This window comes from Glycine max, chromosome 10 (assembly GCF_000004515.6).
Source record: "Glycine max cultivar Williams 82 chromosome 10, Glycine_max_v4.0, whole genome shotgun sequence".
Lineage (NCBI taxonomy): Eukaryota > Viridiplantae > Streptophyta > Magnoliopsida > Fabales > Fabaceae > Glycine > Glycine max.
Window position 1 is genome coordinate 4937433 of NC_038246.2, and position 20983 is coordinate 4958415.

Below are 20983 nucleotides of genomic sequence, written 5' to 3' on the forward strand. Positions count from 1 at the left end.
TATCATTAATATGCTTTTTTCTTAGAAGGAAAATTTGGTAAAGAAATGGTTATGGAAGCTTTGCAGCTTTTTATGTTATATATCTCATTGATGGTCCAGTTTTCTGTCTCTCTCCCTTGGGAAATTAAGGAATAGAAAAACAAAAAGTAAAATGAATGTATGAAAATGTTTTGGGTGGTGAAAGCATGCTAGAATGTTAGAGGGGAGGCAGACTTTTAAATTTTCAGAGGGAAAAATTGGGAAACCAAACTCAAACTGTATTCAACACTTAAGGAGGGAAATGAAAAGCATAATAAGAGATATTTGTGATTATAGCAGGAGTTATAGTTGGATAGGAAAAGATATATAGAAAAAAAATAAGTGTTATTGAAATCTACAATATAAATTTGTCAAGTAACATAAATTAAATTCAATATCTTTAAATAAAGTCTTAGATTCGAGTTTTTGTTAAAGGCATAAACATGTTTGAAAAGAAGACTTTTATGAAAATAGTTGATCAAGTTTTTTGATAAAAATTATTTAATTGACAAAGAAAATAAATACTTCTAATAATATAATGAAAATAATATATAAAAGTCTTTGATAAATCATTACACTTGATACAAATTACACTATACAAAATATGTTCTATATTAATATTTGCCAATTTTTTCACTGCTGGTTTTTGAATATCATTTTGACCTTGTAGGATGATTATTTGCAAAACATGTTAAGTTTGACAATCTCATTTTCTTCTATAGGAAAATAATCTGATTAGGTTTCCCTCTTCATTTTAACTTTATAATTGAGATTCCAATTTTTGTTATTTGTTATTGCATTTTCTTCCTAGCTATCACAAATGATAGTTGAAGAAATGGGTTACCCTTGAATTTTAATTTGGAATCTCATGTATAGTTGTTTTTTTGTTTGAAAGGAGGGTTCTTATTGTTGAGGTTGTGGTAATTGAATAACTTATGAGGTGTGAAATTTTGGATTTTTGATTTGCAATTGTAGTGATTTTAGGACTTGGAAAGCGTATTAGGTGTTGTTGATAAGAGTCCCTGAAATGTATGGGCCCGTGGCCACTTCAAATTCAGCCACATCTCGGGCTGGATTGCCAAATGACAGTGGGGACTCTGTTGTTACTTTTGATACTTGTTCGAGGTGGATTGATGGTGAGCAGCTCTGGATTGCATGCTATAGTTGGACCTGGTCTTGTAGAAGAATGTGCAACTTTGGTATAGTTCTTATAATTTTTTTTGTTGCCAAAATGTAATGTTATGTGCTTGATGTTGATAACATTTGAGCTTATAAATTTAGCGATCGTTATATTTTCTGTTGAATTTCTTATGAGATAATGGTTTAGTTGGGAAATTGAGCTAAGAGTGGAGCTTTGCTCTATGAATTGTGGTTCTATAATTCATAGAATGTTGTGCCAAGAGGCAGCTTTCTGGAAATGATATATGAATATGATAATATATTTGATATCACATATCTTTATTGTCAGGGTGGATGTCAAACAGGTATGGCTAAAATTACCAATGCCTACGACCTTTCTGCAAGGTTTGTATATTGGCGCCCTTTTTTTGCTTTTCAAAGTCAAAATTAATTGTCTACATTTAGCAATGACAGTTTACTTTTTGGCTTCTTTCTTGGAGAAAACTAACTGAGAATATCTTTAAGTCAATCAATGTTGTTGCATTGATGCAAAGGTGCATTCTCATGCTATCTTTGATCCCTTGAGTTGTGGTCGTATTGGTGTGGGATTTAGATGTGTATATTATGGCATATGCAATTGTGGATGCATGTGGATAATTGAACATTGAAAAATAATTGTTTTCTCTTTTCCCGTGTTTTGGTCTGAGATAATTAATTCATGTCATGCTACACAAATTATGTTAATGGGTTCCTGCCCCTTTGTTGCTGCCCTATATTTCTTCCTTAGTTGCATATAATTATCTTGGCTAAAAGTTAGATTCCTAGCATATGAAATTTATGCCTTCAATAATTTCGTGCAGGAAAGTTATCCATACTTTTGGAGATATTCATAAGGGACACACTGAAGATTATATTGCACAGAAGACCCTGCCCGTAACTCTCAAATACATGGGTTTGTAAAGATTAAAAGTTCTTGCAATGATGTGTGTAGACACACTGAAAGGATCAATGGCTGAAAGTGTAATGCCTTGTCTTTTCTCTTTTACAGATCCAACCTATATGATCCAAGCTATTCCAAGCAGGTCTGGTAGTAGCTTGAGTGGATTCTTAACCTGGTGGACTCCATGATTGATTGTTGTACATGGCCTCTCAATTAAGTCACCAAGGTATGGATTTTTCTAATAATTTATTAAAATCATATTCAATACTATATTCTTCAGAAGTTATAATGAATGTTTTGTTAATCTTCTTTTTCCTTCGAGTAAGAAATTCACCCCAAAGATGGGTCTTAACTAACCGTCTTAGAATGTTCACTTTCTAAGATGGGTCTTAGCTAACAACTGTCTTAGAAAATACATTTTCTAATACGGTTCTTATCTGGCACCGTCTTAGAAAGTATCCTAAGACGGTTGTTAGCCAAGAACCGTATTAGAAAGTGGACATTCTAAAGCAGGTCTTGGGTGAAAATCGTCTTAGAACATGGACTTTCTAAGACGGTTGTTTGCTAACAACCGATTGTTAGCAAATAATTGTTTTAGAAAATTTGACTTTTCTACGATGGTTGTTTTATAAACGTCATTAAATATTTCAACTTTCAATGACGTTTAATGTAAAGATGGTTTATTCTTCTATTAACCGTTGTTAAATGTCTTTTTTGCAGTTGTGAAGATTGATAAGAAAGAAAAAAATCAAAGACTTTAATCAAGGAGCAATAGTAAAATTCTAAGAAAGATCAAGAACAAAAAAAATAGCTAGTAAATCCTACAAGTTTATTAAGAGTAAATTATTATTTTAGTCTTGTATGTGCATAGTAATGTACAATACAAGAAATTTAATAATATCAACATATATTTAGTGATCAAAATAACAATAAGTGATTAGGTTTAAGAATTACGAACTTAAATAAAAATGGTAAAAATTTAATAAATTGATTTTTTAAAGATTAATTTTTGACAAAACTAGTTAAAAAACTAGTTGAAAGTTGAAAAATTAACTTATTAAATTATAAGTATTCGATAAAATTAACGATTAAAGTAACTGAAAAATGTATAATGACAAAAATAGACATATTTATATTCTATTATTTTATGTTATATTTTTTCATGTTAAATATTCTACTATTAATCTTATACTATTTCAAAAATATTTTTAATCATGTTTAAAATAATATAAGAAAATCCACTTGAGTAGACATTATATTTTTATTATGTTATTTAGTGTAATACTTATAAGTAGTACAATGGTTAAAATAAATAATCTAACATAAAAAATGTAAAATATAATTAAAAAAAAACCCTACCATCTATCATTATAAATGCCTTGATTTATAATGCTAAATTAATAAAAAAAAATAGTTTAATCATCAAATTAAAAATATAATACCATTCCTTGGAAAAAAAAGTGAATATGTACATTGAAAAACAAAACGAGGGTCTACACATTAGAGAAAGAAAAGAGATAGATGAATATTAATAAGTCTAATGTATGAAAAGGTGAATGAGTAAAAAAAACAAAAAAAACTGTAAAATTATAATTTATTTAAAAAAGGTCAACAATAATAAATATATTAAGGATAAAAAAATATAAAAAATTAAAAATTAAAAGCTAATATTTTAAAAAATACTACTTTAAATAACATTTAAAAAAATACTAAAAATTATTAAAAAGATTATTTATCAAATAAATAAATAAATTTTTTAACTAATAAAAAAATTAAAAATTAACTAAAATATCTCTCGCATAATAACCATAACCTTACTCGATTTATTTATTATTAAGAAACCATCCCCATATCCAAAGTCAAACTTAATCCTATTATGGCCTTATCAAAATTTAAAAATCAGTTAGGCACAGCCCGTCTGACCTTACAAAAAAATCCCATCCAAACATTTCTCAGCCATTCCATCAGCCCAACCGATTGTCCCTAAAAAAAGACAAGCATTGTGAAGGTTTACTTTTATATGTTCGAATGCTATCAAGAAAAATGTATATGTTCGATTTGCGTAAATAAATCGTTTACTTGCTTGTTGGGGCAAATTATTTTAAGAAAATAATTGTCAATGAACTAATTATGTACTTTATCTAATAATAGTATGCTTGTTCTTTACTAAAAAATTAAAAAAATATAGTTTATAACCTAAATGGTTGATATAATACTGTAAAATTTTGGTGCGTTTACACATGAGTCAGTTTATTTAATAGAAAAATATGTATTTAATTATTATCGTATGTAAAGTTTTATTGGCCCAAAAATGACTATACACCACGGATAAAATTAATTTTTAATTCAGTAAGTTAGAAGACACTTACAGCGTATCTGATCCAAAAATAAAAAAAATAAAAAATTGTAGCTTATATAAAAATGAGAAGAAATATTTTTTTTAAAGCTTTTCAAGCATAAGTCATACAAATATCAGCATACTTCGTCTATAATTTTAAAATAGATAGAATAATTTGTTTTTCTTAAAATGTGGCTATATATGCTATTACTGCCGCAAGAAAGTCGTTTTCCTGCATGCAAATCGTCTATAATAATAAATGACCAACAAAGTTTATGGGTTGAATAAATGAGGCCGAAACGAACCCTCTGATAAGGTAATTGCTTTGCGCACCAAACGCTTTTTTTTTGTGCACCTAACATTTTCTATTATTTCCAAAATTATCTCTAGCAAATTTACGGATCCATAATCCATATGGACCCATATAGATTTATCTTAGTTTTTTTTAAAAAAATATTTTATGAATTAATTTAAAATTAAAGATTCATGCATGATTCAAACATATAACTTTTAGGTTACTAACACAACTGGTTATTAACACAACATTCTAACCAATTAAACTAATAGACCAATTATGTTATAAAATAATTAATTTTGATATCTATAACATTAAAATTTATAATGTATATTTAATGCACATGTAAATTTACATAATAAATTTTGTGACAATTAATTTTGGTGTATTAAATATATTAGAACAAAATTATTTGTTACAAAATTAATTATGTAAATTTACATGTACATTAAATATATATTAAAAAATTTAGTGTTATATATAGCAACATTAATTATTTTATAATATAATTATCTTATTAGTTCAGTTGGTGAAAGCATTGTGTTAATAATATGAAAACCACAAGTTTGAATCTTGGATGAGTTATTAATTTATTTTTAAAAAAATATGCAATTCATATGAACATATAGATTGCCGATCAGTAAGCTTGCAAATTACGAATCACAAGTTTATAGATTACGAATCCATAAGTTTACTAGGGACAATTTTGGAAAAAATAAAAAAAATGTTGGGTGTATTATCAATTTGCTAGTTGCGCAAAGCAATTGGCTCGTGATCAATAGCATAATCACATCCCCCACAAAGTAATAAAAACTAGAAATGGGAAAAAATTCCGTTTGTCTATGATCCATTAAGTCTATCTATGAAAAATTTAATCTAATTTTTTCTGTTAAAAAAAAAAAGACATGAATTAGATTGGATGAACATTATTAAATGAAAGGATAACAATCCATCTTGTCTTATTTTCAAATTCAATAGACTACTTAATTTGACATTATAAATTAGTATTTTGGTTGGTTCCAAAGTGATTTTCTTTTATATTCATAGAAATTAAACACAGTACCACCTGATACCAGCAATAGAGCTAGATCTTCTTGGTGTTCCAATAATAGGTTTAGTCAAACTTGACTTGAACGGATCCAAAAAAAGTTTGTGAATGGATGAAAGTAATTTGAAATAATTATAAAAAGTATTTAACTTTTAAAAAAATAATTTTATAGATGAATTGAATATTTATTCATAAAATAAAATATTAATAAATGGATTAGATGATTTTTATTAAATGAATCATAAACGGAATAATTTTTTGTAATGATTTTTTAATGAATCATAAATAGATTAATGGATTTTTAATCCATTTTTTAAAATTTGGGAAGATTATTCAATTAATCCGTTTGACAGGCCTAATAATAACAGGAGAGAAAAAGAAAAACTCACATTAAGAGATGAATTAAAGCACTTCACTCCTTTCCAACAGCTTAAGCATCTAGTTCTATAATTCCAAATTCCATTTGAATTGGTTGTTGATTGCCCTGGTTTTCGCCTACTCTACAAACCCATTGGACTTTTCACTTATGGGCAGATGTATTCAAATAATTTTTTAGAGTCAAATTTCAAGTTCAATGTTGAGAATGCAAGAACTAGCTGTTCATTGTGACCAAATGAACGTACAATTTTATACTGTTATGACATTAGTTTATTGTACAAGTATAGAGATACAATGACATTAATTTTTTATGTGCATATACAGAGATACAATTTTATGTACAGAGTGCAGAAATAATGGTTAGGGGGGCGGGGGACTAAAATGTGTATTTACAGAAAGTCCCATTGCCAATAGACCTTCTCTACAATCCCTCCACCACTTTTAACAGCTAGGTGAAGTGTCTCAGAAGCTGGAGGAACCCCCCATAATAATGGCACTGCAACAGTCATCGTTAGCTTTTCGTGTAAATCACCTTTGCTTGCCTTCTCCGCCGCAATAATCTGCCATATAAGATTGGTTCTAGTATTCAGAAATTTGGGTTCACATGATATTAGAAGAAAAAATCTGGATAATGTGACACATCAATGGGAAAGTTATTAAGTAAATGCTTCTACGTCTATGCATTTCACCAAACATGACCCCTCAATAGGTGGTACTATCAACCAACCTAACTAAGTTGCGGCATCTTCCAGACATGAATGAAATTAGCCATAAAAATTCCAGTTACCCGTTAATATGTTAGTTAATAAAACCAAGAGAAAATGGGCAAATACAACTTTCAATGACAAGCCCAAGTCTAGATCCAGTTAATGATTGTTATTGGAAGGAGAATGGTCTTCCAATTCAAATTTCTATATTTGTGTAACTTATTCTTTCACTTCAACAAGATGCTAAGGATTGAAAGTTGATCTGAAAAGAATTGGTATATTTAAAGACAATCAGTATATTGGAAGTTAATGATTATTCTGTGGAGATTATCCTCTGACAAGGCAGTTTCATAAGCAGAACATCTCATGAAATTTTAACATTGGTTTCCAATTTCGATTGAACTTTCTTCATATATAGTAAGAACCAGAGGACAATAGCTTTATAGAAAGAAAAAAAAAGTATAGCCTACCTCTCCACCATGCTCTAAAACAGTGTCTTCCACCACATCACTAAGCATCTCAATGGAACGGCAGAATCCAAAAATACAAAGTCTTCTGCCCATATCAAGTCCCTAAAAAGAGGGTAAGTCATATTTATGAAATGGACAAGGATAACTAAGGAGATTTAGTTAAAAGACTGACTACTTACATTAGTAGCTGCGATATCAAAGAGTGCACCCAGACAAAGGCCTTGATTGGGATCCATGTAATTACTCTCTTGAAATCGTTGAAACTTTTGAGCAGTTTTGGATTTCGCTAGCTTCTTCTGGAAAGCATAACGATATGATTAGCCAATATAAAAAAACATCACATAACATGGACATGGACTATAAACCAGATGAAGCATGGATCAAAGATGAGAAAGGTTCAAAAAAGGGCATAGTGTGTCTTTGACTCTTTGCTTCTTTGGCTTAGAAGCTGATTCTATGATGCCAAGTATTCCACATAAAAGACCAAGATACTTCTTAACATGAGAAGTGACAGGGCAAAGAGTCTAACTCTGTTATATTATGCAAAAACATACCACAAGTAGCAAGCACCAAATGAAAACCTTAAAATCACGATAAGAAGCATGTTAGACTTTCACATATAACAGTTTAAGCTTTTAAGCTAGTTGATTTCTTGACATAGTATCAAAGCCCCTTAAATAATGCAGTCCTCCCCCTCTTTTAATGGAACTAAATTTTCAACATAAGTTTCAGGTGGACATGTGCTTTGTTTGTTTAAACTCCAAAAAGTTTTTGTGTGAAATTCTGAAACATGAGTTAAAGTTATCAGTTATCACTTACCAAAAAAAGAATTTGTATGATCTTCTTCAAATAAATCAAGATTTTAGAGCCAAACGCATATGGACTAAACATAACCAGCGGCACATTTAAACACCCTCTACATTTTAGATGTTAACTTGTAAACTGAAAGCAATATGAAAACAATCATGATAAAATCATACATCTGAAGAGCTGACACGGCGAGGAATCATGGAGCCTCCAATCTGGATCAATCCATCAGCAGTGAACAATGTAATTCTCTCCTCAGGAATCCATTGAATTTCTGAGAAGTCACAAGCATAAAGGGAGGCAACTCAGAATATAAACAAGTGACAGCACGAAGGCTTAAATAATTTCTGAACCTTGACATTATTCAAGCAAAGATTTGCCTTAAAAATGCAGACATTCGGACAAAAATCATCTCAACTAACGATCAAGTAGGACAGAATATGCTTCAAATCCTAAAAGCATCAAATCCACACTCACAAAAAATATCTAATTGAAACAACGAAAAAAGGCTACAGATTTTTACTTTAAACATTAAGTGTTTGTTTGGGTGAGTTACATGGAGTATTTGCAAAAATTGATTTTAAAGTGACGTGATTCTCCTTTTTGGGTGAACCCAGGGTATCAATTGACCGAAATCCAAGACTAATCCAAGACTAGTATCAAGGTACTGAAATTCATTAAGAGGCTGAACTCCCCAGGTAGATGTATTTCCATACACACTCTAACCTGACCACATGATTAAAGGATAAGGTTATCAGTCAACAATGCCACAACATGTATGGTTAAAATTGATTTTAAAGTGACATGATTTAGGTTCTAATATTTTTATTCTAAAAGCAAGTTAGGTTATAAAAATTTTAATCAACCTGAAAATTGCCTCAACCTGGAAGCAAACATGTGAGCATTTAGCTAAAACCACGTTAACTGTTATTTCGACATGATTGTGGATCAAGTAATGTGAATCTCCACTCTACTCTATTTGAAGACAACAAGCAGAGAATCAAATTCCAATTGCAGTGCTTAAAGTCGAAAAAATTGAAAAGGAACTCCAATTTTCTAATTCCACAATCAATCAGCAGCGTTAGAAATTCAGGGAAAAAGGAAGAGCGTACCATTGTCGGGATCGGACCAAGGGAAAAAACCGAAGGAATCGTCGCCGGAGATGTTACCGGAGGGGGAGGCTTTGGGAGCGAAATGGAGAAGACGCGGTGCGGAAGAAGGAGAGAAAGGGAACGAGTTGTTGAAGAAGAAGGTCTTGGAAGGAGAACGGGACGGAGCGAAAGAGAATCTGAATGTGGAGAAGCATATTGCAGCAGCAGAGGTTTCCGCCATTGGAACGGTACGGAGTTAACCACAAAACGTTACGTTACGTTATCAAAACCGCTTTCGATTATTCATTCAACTACTCACCGCGCGTTCGTTCGGACACCCTCCTCCCTCTTTGTCGCGCATTTCTGGATTATTTTTTTATTTATTTATTTATTATTGCTTAGAGTGTAGTGTTTTTTTTTTTTTTTTCTGGCTGAAAACTTCACATGGATACCGCACACACGTTCCTATTTTTTTATTATTATTATTATTATTTATTGTCTTTACGATTGATTCTATCACTCCATGACCAGGGAAGAAAATACCAGTCTACCAGACCTCCTCGATTTTCCTCAGGAGCCAACATAATAGTAAACTTCAAAATTGGGTGAAATGAAGTAGATAAATAAAAGACATGTGAAAAAAAAGTAATGAATATACTAAATAATTGGAATTATTTTAGAAAAAAATTGACAAAATTAAGTTATTGCTAAAAAATTGAAACTGCATAATAGACAAATTTAATCATTTCACCATGATGGATTATGAAAAATTACATTGAGTTTCCTTAGGAAAATTTACTATATTGCATGTTATCATAGTTAACCATTACGTGATTCTCGTACAAACTTGAATATGAATCTTGTGTAACTCCACAATTTACAATATACAATCAGGAATGTGATACGTACCAAAAAAACATATCTCATATATATAACATGATAAAGATAGACTCTTTTTAATTTTTTTTACTGAAAAAAAAAAAAAACATCATCCCTGCTTCAAATAGACGCAACAAAACCCTTATTATCTTCTATTGTTCATCATCTTCTACCTCCAATTGGATCATTTTGACCTGATTTAAGGCCTATGAATCTAAATGAAAACTCAACGATTTTCAACCATTTACAACACCAAAATAAATATTTTACATCCCTGATGACTTGAGAAAATTCAAAATAATTTCCAAAACATCCCGGTTCTTGTGCTATGAATGATTAAAAACTTTTATGCACTTTAAAAATAAAAATAGTCAACCAAAATTATATTAATACTATCAAATAATTTTATTAAAGACATTTAGGGCTATGTAGAAGGTATACTTTGTTTTTCATGGGTTTTTTTTATACCATCATATCGGTGTGGAATATCCACTAATTTGACTAATGATTCATCTTTGTCAAAGAATCTGACTAGTTATTTTTAATGAGATTTCTTCTTTCAACCACGTTTTTTTCATTCACAAGACTCAAACTCAAGACCTTGCTTAAAGGAATTGAGTCCATAACCACTTAGATTATCGACTTATTGATGGTTTTCATGGACTTTTAATAAGAACAAGTATAACAAGTTGGTGACCTTTGCTTCCTGCAATTCCCAAAAGATTTTGATGAACAGAAATACCCCCTTTCACTTGAAATTCTCCATTCTGGAATGCGATTTTTAATTTCATAATAGGTTTTTGGATTGCTTATCCCTATTCCGAAATGTAAAAATTACATTTTGAAATAAAGACAAGTGATCCAAAACCTATTATGGAATGTGATAAATGACATTCCATAATAGGACACTACCCTTTGTTCCCCTTTGCCCATTATCCTAACTTGAAACCTTATCATATGCACTGCACCACCCCAACCTCTCCTTCATCACCGCACCACACACACCATCACACTTCTACATCGACACCTTCAACATTGACCCTACTTGCACCATCTGGGAAATCGAACGCCATTGTCGAGACCCAACTCATCACCTATGACAAGGAGGTCTAGAACATATTTGTGATTGGGCTTTGGCGTTTGGTGGTTATGTGATGCAATGGTGTGTGTGGTGCATTGGTGGGTGACGTGTGGTGCGATGGTGGATGTCATGGTGGCGGTGTCTCTGTTTGCATGTTGGAGATGTTGGAGAAAGAAGAGAGAGAGGATAGGCGTTACTAGAGGAAGAAGACAAAAGAAAGTGAGTGGGACATTTGTGTCTATTAAGCTTCCATTGGAAAGTGCAAGAAGCAAAATGGGAAGTGTAGAAGGCAAAGGCCCAATTTGGTGATCCATTGTCCCTTACCTTTTGGAACTTGGATCGTTTAAGTTTTTGAGTTAACTCCTTACCCAAAAAGAAACGTTTTAGAATTAACTAAAATTATTTAAAATAAAATGTCACATATAAAATAATTCTTGAAATTTTCCATTTAAATAAAATTTATTAAAGATTATATATATGAAAATTCAAATTTCTCTTTTAATTAAATGGAAGACTCATCATTAAAATGGACTTAAGCCTATAAAGAGAGAGGAGATAAAAAAGTTTGAACTTGCTTTACCTCATGTCATATATATATGTGTGTGTGAACTGAGCTATCCAAATGTTACTAAACTTTTGTACACTAAATTCAATTGTCAATTCCATTATTTGAAAGATTCCAACCATGGGACTTAACTTATTTCCTCCGCTTCATATGCAAACGCCTTTAGACAAAAAGGAAAAAGAGCACAAATTCTATGCGTTAAGGTGGTGGTGGCTTCAGGGTCTATGAGCTGGTTTCATGAATCAAAAGGAAATAATATTCCATCATGCAACAAAGATTGAGTGAAAAAAAAGAGAGAGAGAGGAGGAATTGTACGTTCTGATGTGCAGTCATGAGGCGAATAATTATGATCTCCAAAACAAAAAAAAGCTGGTGCAATGTCGGAGACCCATATATGCATTGAAAGCAAAAGTGATAGAGAAGGCACATATAACATGCCCTTTGCAATTCTGACTTGCGTTTGGAAGTACCCTCTTCTTTAGCAAGCACGCTATCATTCCGGACAAATGTGCTGATCATGAACTCTCTCACCATTATGTTGCATTCATGATTCAACATTTTTTTTATGGATCATTTGTATCTTTTATGAAATGAAAATCTTGTTTGAGACGGATATAATCATTATAAAATTATTTTTTTAAGTGTTTAATCTAATTACATATATTAGAATTTAAACTTGAAATTGCTAATTAAGTTATAGTAATCTATGTCAGTCCATCCACATACTTTGTTTCTATTATATTCAAGCATTCACCGCATGCACACACATGGACATGACATAATTCGAACTCAAAATTATTGATTAAATTGAAACAATTTATGTCAATTACAAAATTCGAACTCAAAACTACTGATGATTAAATTGAAATAGTCTATCTCATTGATTTATATATGTGTGTGTGTGCGCATGGCAGAATAAGAACACAAAAATAACAACATACGAGAACATACAGATATGTCTTAGAAGCCATCAGGAAAAAGCTGAATAACCCTTGTCTTTTAGCTGGCTGTTTCTTTGTTTACGCTACCTGTCCAATGCATGTAGACAAGGCCACATGCTTCTAAATTTAATGCCCCTTTGCTTTCTTTTTGGTCCTTTTTTTCTCTCCATAGACAAAATATATATATATATATATATATATATATATATATATATATATATATATATATATATATATATATATATATATATATATATATATATATATATATATATATATATATATATATATATATATATATATATTGTCCTTTCTATCGAGAAAATACAAATTTTGGGCCTGGACATTTTTTTTATGAAGCCTTGATTTAAATATTATGATCACATAATTTAATATTGCACTATTTTCTCTTAAACTTGATTAATTCAAGTAGTTTTGGGCTGTTAACAAATTGTGCTTGGGACTTGCTAGGTGCACCCAACATATTTTATAAATGGTAAAAATGTCCCTGCTCGTTTTTCTTTTAAATGGCACTATTGCTAGTGGCTTTTTTTTGTTTTATGCTTTTATCATTGTGCTCTGGTTTCTCCCGTTCATGGTTGTTTTCCATTGTTGAGAGAGGTAGCGGTTCGGTGGAGGTGAAAGTGTTACCGATGGGTGATTGTTGTAGTTATTGGTTTGATTTCGTCAGAGGTACACATTTTTCTGGCTTTTTTGGGTAACTGGTGTTCTATTAGATTTGGTTTTTTTTTTTTTACATACGGATGAAGTGCATCCGTAAGTTGTATACGGATGAAGTAGATCCGTAAGTACGAAGTACAACATACAGATGTAGTTCATCCATATGATTCTTACGGATGTAGTTCATCCGTATGGTTTATACGGATGAACTACATCCGTAAGCTTTAGTTTGTACTTACGGATGAAGTTTATCCGTATAAACCATACGGATGTAGTTCATCCGTATGGGTTTTTTTTTTGTTGTTTTTTGTAAGTTTTCAAAAATTTTATTTATTTTAATTATTAATATGTTAAATTAGTGATTTGTTTCCTATAGTTTGATAGTTTTTTTTAGTCCCTATAGTGTAGTTTTTTGTGAAAATTATGAATTATTTAGTTATTACAAATTATATATAGTAAAAGTATATAATTTAATTATATAGGTTCAAATTAGGTATAAATTATAAATTTATTTGTATTACTTGCTAATATATATGTAGTTAATTTATTTTGATGATATTTATCAAATTTTAATGGTAAGAACTAAAATGGAATTAAAATATAAAGTATATGGAGGGACTAATATAGGGTTTTTGTTTATTGATATATATGACTATGAATTTTAGTTTTGATAATATGGTGTGCACTAAAAGATTATGTAGACTTGTGTATGATGTATAAATTTTTTATTTGTTGTTAAGATGGACGTAGATCAATGGATGTATGACAGTATAATGTCTGAAGAAGTTGATATGAATTATTAAAATGAACAAGAATGTGGTGTGAATGAACCACATGTTGATTGTTCGGAAGCTTTTAATATTTCTCAGGTAATAATGTTCATTATTGTGAGTGATTTGATAAAATGTATGTGTTGTAGAAAACTTAAATTGCCTGGGTTGCGTTGTAGGTCTTTGGTACCTGAGATGATATTTTGTAGTGGGCTCGAATGGTTGCTCATGAAAACGAATTTCTTGTCGTCATTAAGAGGTCTAACACACAGACTGGTAGTAGAGGAAGAAGTTCATTTGTGTTAATTGGTTGTGAAAAGAGTGGTCAGTATAGGTGTAGGAAGAAAAAATTTGTTAGAAGAGATACTAGGAGCAGAAAATGTGGGTGTCCCTTCAAGCTTCGTGGGAAATCAGTGATTGGAGGGCAAGGTTGGATGGTGAAGTTGGTGTGTGAGATTCATAATCATGAATTGGCCAAGTCATTAGTTAGATATCCATACACTGGGCGATTGACTAAGGATGGGAAAACTATTATTGCTTATATGACCAAGTCAATGGTGAAACCAAGAAACATTCTGCTAACGTTGAAGGAGCACAATACCAATAGTTGTACAACAATCAAACACATATACAATGCAAGAAGTGCATATTGTTCTTCCATTAGAGGAAGTGATACTGACTAGTTTAACTTAACAAATCGACGCGTTCGTGAATTAAAGAAAGGTTATGTAAAGAATGTACTTGTTGGTATGTGTCATATAATAAAACCTTTATTTCAAACCTAACTTTTATTGTTGAACTTTTTTTTTACTTAATTACTTAATTTATAAGTTTTTTCAAACCTTTATTTTAATCAATTTGAGTTTTATAGTAGAAATAAAAAGGATGAACATTTTGTAGCCATTCAATTATCAAGGGATAAAGAAGTTAAAATTGGCTTAACTACGAATCAAATAAGCCATTTATTTTGAGACTTAAAAATAACTACAAAAATTTAGGTTAACTAATCAAGTTAAGTTGAACTAACAAATCCGTAGCCTGTATAAGAAGTGGATCAACTTGATCCAATCAGGTTAGATTGGCTGAATGAAGTGATCCATTTCACAATTTTAATTTTTTTTGTCATAAGTCAGAAACTAATTCTGTTCGCGGTGCACAATGAGAATCAAACATGAGTTCTTCAACTAAATAGGTTATTCTTGCTCATGTGAACACAACAATTTGGGCTAATAGAAGATACACACTACTAGAATAAACATAAAATAAAAGTTATAACCAAAATAATGTAACAAATACAAAATGTTAGGAAAAAAAATGTTGTCAAACACAAGATATAAACATCATCTATGACTGATTCGTGCGCCGCCTTCGTCGCGCCCTAACATAAACATTTCCATTTGATGTGACCCCCCTAGCGATCCTGATGCAGTCTTCCATGATCTCATGTACCTCTGTGCCTACAGTTAATATCCTTAGGTTGAGCAGACGCTCCAACCTTTCTGCAATCGCTTGGCATGCATCCTATGATATTAAAAAAACACATATACAATTACAGTAACTGAAATAAATAACATTTAATAAAACATTAAAGCAAGTCATCTTACCACTGCATGTCTAGGCTGCTCCACATCAGAAGGTGCATGTGAAGGTCCAGCTTCTGGTGCCACTGGGACCTCAGGGATATCTGGCTCCACGTATGTGTCATGCTGTGGGACAGGTGGATGTTTGGGTGTGATGAACAGATGAGAGATCCCGAAGAACTAGTCCATGTAATCTGGTGCACACTGGCCAGGCACAAGACAAATTTGTCCCCCCTGCGGCTAGATGGTCCAAGTAATGCATCCACCCGTCATCGATATCCTCAAATGACAAGCTGGCACCCATAGGTAGTGGAGGAATGGTCTGAACGTATCCAAATTGTCGCACCACCCTCTCTGATCGATGTGTGACCACAACGGGACCCCATCTAAGCTCACCTTGAAAGCATGAAATAAGGTCAAACGCCCTAACTCCTCGGTGCTCACCATAAGGCATCTAGCATACGTCAAGGATCATCAGTGCATTTATATGTGTCCGATACGTCGATGTTGGGAATCCTTTCAAATAAGCCTTCGTAGTAAGCCACCAACAGGCATGTGGTGACGTCTCATCATACTCTGCATCAGTCACGCTCTCACAAACACTGGAAAAGTGCTCATATATCCAACACTACACACATTACATCAACATAAAAGAAATGTCAAATAAATATATTAAAAACATATTTAAATCATAATCCAATTTAACATATTTAAAACATAAAATTTACCCGTAATAAAGTGATATAACCAGCAAGTTGTCGGTCACTCCTCTTACAAGCATCATTTAAATGATCATACATATGCACTAGGATGACAGCTCCCCATGCATAGCTTCCACTCTGAGTCAAGTCTCGGAAAGCGTCTAAATATACTACATGAACATGTGTTGCACTCTTGTTAGCAAAAAGAGTGCAACCTAGCAAGTGTAGAAGATACGCACGAGCTGCAACAGTCCAATGTCGGGCCTCACATCTCCTCTGATAAATATCCCATAGCCATGATAGGCATATGTATGCCCCATGACATTGTACAATCTTAGCTCTAGCTTCCTCACCCAAGACTTCTAGCAACTCCACCAACATCAACACCAATTCGTCCACATGCAGAGGCTCAAAGCTATGGAAGGTGCATATGATCAGAAGATGAAGCAGTGATGCCACATCATCAAGCGTGATGGTCAGCTCTCCTATAGGAAAATGGAAACTGCTAGTCTCCTTGTGTCACCTCTCGACAAAAGCGGATATAACTCCCCAATCGCCAGTGTCTACTGAACACGCGATCAAGGAGTTAATCTTGTGGCAGCGACTAACCCTTTAATTTCTAAAGCAGGGTTCCCAAATTTCTCAACTTTCCTTCCGTGGGAGGCTAACTTCAATTCAGGGCGTTCCTAAATTGAAGTATAAATGATTCGAAATAACATAAAATAATAAATTAAACTATCACAAAAATTTCAGTAATAACAAATACTTAACAAAAAACTTTACTCAAAAATTTAAAATACCTATCCATTCCATATGCTAAGTGCAGCATGGTCACCAAACTCAGTCAGCACTGATGGGTCACGTGACCCACCTGGGAATCCCTCAACATCATCAACATGAAATCCCTCACCACCATCAGCAGCTTCTACACCGGGTGCAGATACGTCCTCAGTCACATCAGGAGCATCCTCAGCAACAGGGGCAGCTTCCCGTTGCCTACGTGCATATGTTGTAGGCCTTCGTTGCTAGGAAACATCATTTGAATCATGATGATCCTCTCTCCCCAAGGCTCTGCCTATAACCCTACCTAGGGCACGATCTAAACCTCTGGTTCTAACCATAATCTGCAAATCATGACACACATGTATTTTTTTTTGTCAAATTTAATATTTACTATTCAAATAACAATAAACCTACATAACCCTAAATCCTCAACACTAGCAGATAAACCCTAATCCAACCACCCTAAAACATAACACTTTTGCCCTAAGCCCTAAGCTAAACCCTAAGCACTAAACTAAACCCTAACCACTACATATCTACAATTTGTAAAACTACCAATAACATACCACCATATATATTAAACCCTAAGCCCTACACTAAACCATAAGCTAAACCCTAAGCCCTAAACTAAACCCTAACCACTACATATATACAATTTGTAAAACTACCAATAACATATGACCATATATATTAAACCCTAATCCCTACACTAAACCCTAAGCTCAACCCTAACCACTACATATCTACAATTTGTAAAACTACCAATAACATACCACCATATATATTAAACCCTAGGCCCTACACTAAACCATAAGCTAAATCCTAAGCCCTAAACTAAACCCTAACAACAACATATCTACAATTTGTAAAACTACCAATAACATACAACCATATATATTAAACCCTGATCCCTACACTAAACCCTAAGCACTAAACTAAACCCTAACCACAAACCCCAACCACTACATATCTATAATTTGTAAAACTACCAATAACATACCACCATATATATTAAACCCTAAGCCCTACACTAAACCCCAAGCTAAACCCTAACCACTACATATCTACAATTTGTAAAACTACCAATAACATACGACCATATATATTAAACCCTAATCCCTACACTAAACCCTAAGCTCAACCCTAAGCCCTAACCACTACGTATCTACAATTTGTAAAACTACCAATAACATACCACCATATATATTAAACCCTAAGCCCTAAACTAAACCCTAAGCTCAACCCTAAGCACTAAACTAAACCCTTGCTACTAACCCTAATCACTATTTTCATTCAAATATATTAAACATAATAAACAAAAAACATACCTATTATTTACTATTAAAGTTTAAAATTTATTTCATATCACCATGCAATCATACATATTTTTTTAATAAACACAAAACATACCTATTTTTAATACAAAACAAACAAATATAAATCAATTTTTCAAAAAAAAAAAATTGCCCAAAAAAAATTAAAATCTTCATACAGATGTAAAGTCATATGGATGAAGTACATCCGTAAGACTCATACGAATGAAGTTCATTCGTATCAATCATACGGATGAACTTCATCTGTATGAACGTTACAGACTCAATACAAAATACGGATGAAGTACATTCGTATGAACTAAATCCTAATACGAATGAAGTACATCCGTATGAACTAAAACCTAAATTCTTTACCCTACATCCATAAATAAACAAAACCAGCAAAGCAAATGCGTGGAGAAAGAACAAACTTACCTCGATGGTGGAGCAGCACGAATGCTGGTCGTCAATGGCACCGAAAGCAGGAGAAGAAGAAGCGTGGAGGAGAATAGCAGCGCAGAAGAAGAAGTGTATGGGTGCGTTTTTTGTTTTTAAATTTAACCCAGGGGCATTTTTGCCCATTCAAATAAAGTATTGGGTGCACCAGCAATAGTGCTGGGTGCACCTAGCAACACCCATTGTGCTTAAGTGAAATCCCTCTCTTTGTTCTAGCCCGTATCAGAGATATATGCTACTGTGTTAGTGGGCTGCCACCAGAAGTGCATGACAATTGGCAAATTATTTATTTAATATTTTTAAAAAAAGTTAAATTGCTTTTGCTTCAGGATTAGAGTTCGGAACTAATTGATTTGGGCAAGGAAACTACTAGTTTTGCCACTATAATTTTTAAAAACTAATTATTATTATTATTAATGATACAATAACAATAATGTTTTACCCGCACTACTAATTAATTAAAATCAAATCTTGTTACATACTACATAGAAATTCTTACAACCAACTTGCAATTTAAGTTGTATAGAACTATATATATATATATATATACATAGAGAGAGAGAGAGAGAGAGAGAGAGAGAGAGAGAGAGAGAGAGAGAGAGAGAGAGAGAGAGAGAGAGAGAGAGAGAGAGAGAGAGAGAGAGAGAGAGAGAGAGAGAGAGGACATTATTGACAAAAACATCTAGATCCTTCTTTTTACGTTCAGTCTTTGTTGGACCATTAGATTCATCTTAGAATTAATTCATGCGATAACAAGTTAGATGGACAACCAAACATGCACAAAATGTCTACCCTTAAACTTTTTCATTTTGTCCACCAAGCCCTCTTTCTTTTGTCCAAGTAAGCCATGTATTTAGGGTTCAATATGTCTCTCATTACTCATAATGTTATAAGTTGATTCCTATGGCTAGCATACAAAACAAACTCCAACTGGTAAATCATGGTGCCACCCATGCGTGTTGAGATTTTGACATAAGATTCGGTTTGCACATTAGCCTGTAAAATGGTTCAATAATTCAGTTTAGTCTAGGCATGACAATGAAACTTGTATCCGTGGGTATCCATCCAAATCTGTCTCGATTTTGACGGGAAATATCCGAGTTAATCGGGTACAGGTTTGAATTCGGGGATTATTCGATTTTTTTAATCGATGTCGAGGTCGGGGATGGGGATGTCACTACCCGTCCCATACCCATTCCTGTACCCGCTCCATTGATGAAATTATCAAAATTTTATTAATTACTTGTTAATTTTTTTTATAATTTTTACATAATTTAAGATTTTTTTCTTGATGATTTGTGTAGACAAATGTATTGTAAATACAAGTAGTTGAAAATAAATGTATAATAATCAATTTTTTTTTAAAAAAATCAGATTTTCAATATAATCTTTTTTTATAATTTTTTTTTATAAATCTGAATTAGGGACACGAAGGGGACTGGGATACCAGATATCCGAGAGATATTGGGATGAGTAACAAATTTTAATTCATCGGATATCGAAGATGAATACGAATATATATGTTAGAAAGTCATAATAAAAAACTAAGGAAATAATACCCCTCCCCTGTCCAGTTTGCCATGTCTAGTTTAGCCGCACCACTTTTTTGTCCACGCCAGGACCCTTTGTTTCTTTTCAGCTTTTCAACTCACGGCCCCGCCAATTAATTGTCAACCCCACTGTATAACTAACTACTTCTGTTCACCCTTCAATTCTACTTCACTTTGACTTGTTTGTTTGCCACCCACAATAACGTACACCAAAATTCTGAAACTTCAACACTTTCCCTCAAAGTAAAACTAACTTCTGTTAATGTAAATAAAAAATTAACTTGTGCTAAACGAAAAAAAAATAGTAAATATATATTATAAATGTTCAAATCTCAGTTGTGGGCTTGGAAAATATTTTATTGAAAGGACAAAATTCATTCTAACGATTAATAGTGTTTTTGGAAACTCGTTAAAAAAATGTGGAAGCTAATGTGTGTCTGATTCACGTCTCTCCACAATCAGCATGCATTGA

At 32.5% G+C, this 20983-nt stretch overlaps 1 protein-coding gene across 2 annotated transcripts; it reads right to left on the minus strand.

Annotated features, from left to right (window-relative positions):
• Positions 1–6366: 6366 nt before the first annotated feature.
• LOC100776845 (uncharacterized) lies at positions 6367–9673 on the minus strand. Of its 2 annotated transcripts, none has more exons than XM_003535100.5 (5): positions 9233–9673; positions 8294–8394; positions 7493–7609; positions 7314–7415; positions 6367–6696 (listed from the first exon to the last, which is right to left on the minus strand). In XM_003535100.5, exons 1-5 carry the CDS (start codon positions 9450–9452, stop codon positions 6526–6528), a joined length of 711 nt encoding a protein of 236 aa, XP_003535148.1. In that variant the 5' UTR covers positions 9453–9673; the 3' UTR covers positions 6367–6525. The 2 variants fall into 2 exon arrangements, with proteins under 2 accessions (XP_003535148.1, XP_006588789.1); XM_006588726.4 differs by having other exon boundaries at positions 7493–7606; positions 9233–9598.
• Between the last annotated feature and the right edge of the window lie 11310 nt (positions 9674–20983).

Coding starts and splice junctions, on each gene's coding strand:
- LOC100776845 (XM_003535100.5), bottom strand. CDS start 9,452: ATGGCGGAAACCTCTGCTGCTGCAATATGCTTCTCCACATTCAGATTC. Junction 7,610..8,293: donor GCCGTGTCAGCTCTTCAGAT/GTATGATTTTAT, acceptor TATGCTTTCCAG/AAGAAGCTAGCGAAATCCAA. Junction 7,416..7,492: donor TTGATATCGCAGCTACTAAT/GTAAGTAGTCAG, acceptor CCCTCTTTTTAG/GGACTTGATATGGGCAGAAG.